General features: G+C 28.4%; 1 protein-coding gene across 1 annotated transcript; it reads left to right on the top strand.

Moving 5' to 3' along the window:
• Nucleotides 1–285: 285 nt before the first annotated feature.
• Nucleotides 286–1,565, top strand: LOC125806938 (protein PELOTA 1-like). Its single transcript, XM_049486689.1, has 2 exons — nucleotides 286–307; nucleotides 475–1,565. The coding sequence occupies exons 1-2, from the start codon at nucleotides 286–288 to the stop codon at nucleotides 1,563–1,565; spliced, it is 1,113 nt and encodes a 370-aa protein (XP_049342646.1).
• Nucleotides 1,566–5,747: the final 4,182 nt, after the last annotated feature.

Raw genomic sequence — 5,747 nt, 5'->3', positions numbered from 1 at the left:
TTAGTTACTTGTTAATCATCATGATGCACACATACCTTATAATACTATATTTGATATTTATATTTTATAAAATAAAAATATTAATAATAATAATAAAAAACTTGCCTTAAAATATGTGTCAGTGTAAAAAAAAAACTCTTAATTTTATATATTGAACGGATAGTAGTAACGGGCGACTTTTTTTTTTTTGTTCCATAAAAAGGGAAAAACTGTGTTTTTATATATAATTAATAAAGAAGAAAAAGAGGAATAATAATTCAAAACAAAAAAGGATAAGTAATAAGTATGAACAATTCCAATTCCACAAGTAAAAGGAAAACGTAAAAATTTAAAATCAATACAAACTATATAAACACCCACAAAACACAAAACAAAAGAAAGAAACCAAAAAAACTTAGCAATATTTCCAAAAAAAAAAACGTAATCAAACCGAATGAAACTTTCAGGTGGAAAATTAAGTCCCAAATCAACCAGGCACAATCACAATAATCCCTGAAAAACCAAACGATTTATGGCTTTTGTTCAATCTCATTGCCAATGATGATGTCGTTTTTGCTACCACAACTCGCAAAATTCAATTTTCTTCACATTCGACGAAAAATCGCAAAATTCAATTTTCTTCAGATTCGACGAAAAAGAAGAGCAGCTCTAGGGTTCAAGTCCAGCTCGAAATCAAAATCACAAATGTTGATTATGCGAAAGATTGTTCAATTATACGTGTTCGTGGCAAGACGATTACGTCGAACGAATATGTAAATCCTGGAACTTTCCATACTTTGGAGCTGGAAACGAAAAAAGAGTTCAAACTGACAAAGAAGCTTTGGGACGAAGAAATGATTAGGATTTTGAAGGAAGGGTCGAATCAAAATGGTAAGTATGATCTAGGGATAATTTTAATGAAGAATACATTTGCTGAGATTTTATTGGTCGATAATAATGCAACAACTATTACTTATTGTGCAACTATACGAAACGAAAAAACTTCGAAAAACAACTCGAATTTGGGGAAATTTTTTGATAACTTACTTGTTTCGTTCAGAAAACACAGAAAACACATTGATATGAATGTCATATCTTACGTGGTGATTGCAAGCAAAGACTCTATCAAGGATGATTTTCGAGCTTACTTGTTGCTTGAGGCTCATAAACGGAAGATAAAATTCATCGAGAGAAACATATCATGTATTCTCATGGTTAACCATAACAATATTAAGGATATTTTGAGTGATAAAGTGGTCACAAATATGAACACAAACACAAAGGTGCATGAACAATTCATGAACATGGTGATAAATAAATCTGATTGGGTGTGTTATGGTACTAAAAGTGTTGAATATGCACATGAGTTGCTCGCGATTGAGACACTTTTGATCACTGAAGAACTTTTGGAGAACAAGGATATTAACTTGAGGAAGAAATACTCAAAATTGAAGAAATTAGTGCAAGAAACTGGTGGAAAAGTTGTACAATTTAGCGATGTTGAAAGAGATAGACTTGCTCAGATGACTGGAATTGCTGCAATTTTGAGGTTTCCTATTCCTAATATTGATGACTTGGTCTTGTAGTGTTTTTTTTTTCACTTCTCTTATTAGATACAAAAATAACTATATAGGATGAAGCCAATAAGCCAATAAGTTATCTATCTCTCATGCACGATGTATACGCATGTTAATGCAAGAAATATTATATTGTATGGTCAATACTTTTAAATTTTTAATTATAGATGACATCGAACTTTGAATATGCCTTCGTCTTTAATCATTAATTATAAGTTCAGGTAAGTAAAGTTTATTAATTAGGGTCATTATTTTGTACCATTTCAACGCATTAATCAATTATATATAGTATTAGTAATATTTTACTTGCACATACATCTACTTTATATATTAAACTTGGTGCATAATATACATTTGACTTGGTAAAATAGCCCACAAATCACATAAGACATGTAAATTGCCCCCAAAAAAAAAAGAACCATCTCTCAATTTGTGTATAATATGCTTGTTTAGAGAATCAGAGACCATGTTAATCTTTTTGTATCGTTTCAATTTTATTGGATGTCCAAAGGGATTTTTTATTTGTATTGAATGTTACTTTACGAGTAATGTTTGGTTGAAAAATTATTTATTCATATTAATTGATGTATAATATTAAATTTTAGGAGATAATTTAGAAAATAAGTAATTAATTTAAAAAGTAAAATATTTATAAAAAATCTATCTTAATATGTTAAAAATGACAAATGAAATTTAAATATATATTTAATATAGTCGACAAATAAAAATGAACATGATGAGTAGTAATTATAGTTATGTCCAAAGTTATGTGACTTACATTTAACAATCTGCTTTACCCATTAATTGGGTTTAATTTACTCACATTTTGTCATTCTGTTCTATTGGCTAACTGCTCAGGTTAGGTAGCACAAAAGTTGTTTAAGTTAGTGTTAATAAATAATAAGTGCAAATAAATTTTCAAAGCTAAAGGTCCAAATTCGTCCACATTTTACTATGTAAAAAATATTTATACAATCAAAAACTTTGAAGAAACTGTGTATAAATTTTAACACAATTTTTTTTATTATGACTGCTGTTTTATTCTTCTTTTGGTGTGTTACATACAAGGAAAACACATTTTATCAATGTTTATTGATTAAAATTTATGAAAATACTTTCATTTTTAATAGAAAAATATTTTTTTTTTGGTTGATTTGGTTCGATTTTAAAGTTTATTGGTTTGATTTAATGGGTATTGGTTTGTAAATATGTTAAACCGTTATAGAATCATTAAAATATATCAGTTATTGATCTCTATCAGTTCAAGTATTGGTTTAACCATTAATATATGACACATAATTTTTTTTAAATTAAAAATCACTTAGAAACAAGATGAAAAATCAAATAAACCATGCATATGAGTTGACAGATTGCATCTTGCTCGAAAGCAAACACTAACATGAAGTTGAACAAGCATGAGTTTGAGAGAATTAGAAATAAAAAAATGAAACTAAATTCTAAGTCAAGGACTTTATATATCAAATGGTATTAATCTAATTTATTAATTTACTATCGGATTATTGGTTAACCCATTAAAAAAAATCTAAAACCGTTAAGCATTGATAATCGAATAATTAAAAAAATGATAATCATTACTGAAACTACTAAACCAATAACCCATTACCACTAAATCAATAACTTTTTTTTTCGATTCTGGTTATCGATTTCGATTTGATTTAGTACAGCCCTACCCCACCCCCACCCCATCCATTGATGTAGTCGTGTAGTCACATGTAATGCAGGATAGTCAATTGAACACTCTTCGTAAAAAATTATATGATGTATATAGGACATAAATTATTTTCTTATGGTATTAAATTTTGAACATTCTTAGTAAAAATTCTGATTTTGCCACTTACCCACCACTACCTATTTCATGATTTTGTGTTTGATATAAATAAATATATCAAAGATTAGAAAATAAATAAAAAATTATTTATTTTGTGCTAATTCTAAAGAGCAACTTTCACATATAGCAAACATAAAAAAAAATATTTGTATGCTATAAGCTATAATTTGCATAATTGCGCTCCATAGCAAACATAAATATGTATATTTCGCTATACATATACAAAAGAAAACAATTGTATAATTTGTTTCTATTTTGGTATACATATACAAAAGATCAACTGTATAATCTCTGTTTGTATAAAGCGAGAAAGACAAAACAAAACTGGGCAGGGGAAGATCGTATTTGTATAATCATAAGTGTATAGGACAAAAATATATGCATTTGTATTTGTATATACAATTTTCTCTCGTTTTATACAAACACAAACGCAATGTATACATTTGTGTTTGTACAAAGTGAGAGAGGCGAGTGAGAGTGGCGAGCAAGATCTGGGAGAGGGGAGAGAGAGGAGCGGAAATATATGTATATATACAATTTTCTCTCACTTTATACAAACACAAATGCATTTTATACATTTGTGTTCGTATAAAAGCGAGAGAGGCGAGGGAGACTGCCAGCGAGAACGAGAGTGGCGAGCGAGATTCACCATGAGAGAGGCGAAATAGCAACAGCTTGCTATGAGGTACAATCAAATCAAACTATGTTTATAGCATTTAATTTGAATTAATAATTTGTTATTATATACAATTTTCCCAATTCTAAAAGCATTGTCTTTTTATTACATCATGGGCTGTGAGCCCAATTAACTGAGTGATCTCTACCAAGCCCACAAAACTAGCCCGTTTAGATTAGGATTTTCTTGGATAATTTTTTCAATAGGCAATTTGTTTTAATATCGTCGTTTAATTTGTACTTTATCTTTTAATTTTTTTGTATACGTATAGCTACTTCTCTACTTTGGATATATGACGTCTCAATTTAGGTTTGAGAAAATCAAAAATCAATTATATATGACTGACTTTGAAGTAAGAATGACTGAAATGGCTCAAAAATGATTGAATTTCGTCCATATGAAACTTCATATATTGAATTTAAAATTAGATATTTCAAGATTAACTACAAACACTATATATCTAAAGTTATTCGAAGTGATTACGTGTGTAACAAACTTTAAAAAGGTGTTGAAATTAACTGACGGTGTCAAAATTGGGTAAGAGTGCACTTCACCCAGTTCTTTGATATATTTCTAAACGAATTGAAGATGAATTTTTCTGTAATATTTTATTGATAATTAATTAATAATATATTATATATGTATAAAAGAATTTACTAAATATTTAACTGTCAACTCAACTATGATAATACATTAATTTAAAATTGCTGCAAAAATTCATATTAAATAATTATAAATTATAATTAGGTTTCTGATAATTTGATATTTTCTGTTACATTTTAAAATATACTTTTCTTCAAGAATACATTTTGTTTTTCTAATACTGAAAATCAATCTAAAGTTAAATCCCATGGTCTTAAATTCACCAAAGAGGCCACATCCCATATGCTATAGTGGAATCACATATTAAGTATAAAATAGATTGTTCAAAACTCAAATTCTCTATAATCCGATAGTAAAGATGAAAAACTTGTGCTATTAGAAAATTATAAGAAAAAGAGGAATCACAACTTGAAACAAAAAAGGGCAACCATGAACAATTCAAATTCCATCATTTAAAGGTAATTAACATAAAATTATCATTTAAAGGTAATTAACATTGCTGAGATTTTATTGATCATTGTTGAGATTTTATTCATCGATAATAATTCAACAAATATTACTCATTGTGCAACTATACGAAACGAAAAAACTTCGAAAAACAATTCGAATTTGGAGAATTTTTTTGATAATTTATTTATTTTGTTCAGAAAACATATCGATATGAATGTCATACCTTACGTGGTGATTGCAAACAAAGATTCTATCAAGGATGATTTTCGAGCTTACTTGTTGCTTGAATCCAACGAGAGAAACGAATCACGTATTCTTATGGTTAATCACAACAATACAAAATGTTGAATATGCACATGAGTTGCTCGTGATTGAGACACTTTTGATCACTGAAGAAATGTGGGAGAACAACGACATTAACTTGAGGAAGAAATACTCAAAATTGAAGAACTTAGTGCAAGAAACTGGTGAAAAAGGTGTTCAATTTAGTGGAGATAGACTTGCTGAGATGACTAGAATTGCTGCAATTTTGAGGTTTCCTATTCCTAATATTGATGATTTGGTTTGGTAGTATTCTTTTTCCCACATAAATGATGTAGACAAATTAGTATTA

This window comes from Solanum verrucosum, unplaced genomic scaffold (assembly GCF_900185275.1).
Source record: "Solanum verrucosum unplaced genomic scaffold, falcon-dt-bn FXZP01000196.1, whole genome shotgun sequence".
In the NCBI taxonomy this organism is placed as follows: domain Eukaryota; kingdom Viridiplantae; phylum Streptophyta; class Magnoliopsida; order Solanales; family Solanaceae; genus Solanum; species Solanum verrucosum.
Note: the sequence above shows the minus strand (reverse complement) of the source record. Positions and strands in the feature narration are given on the sequence as shown.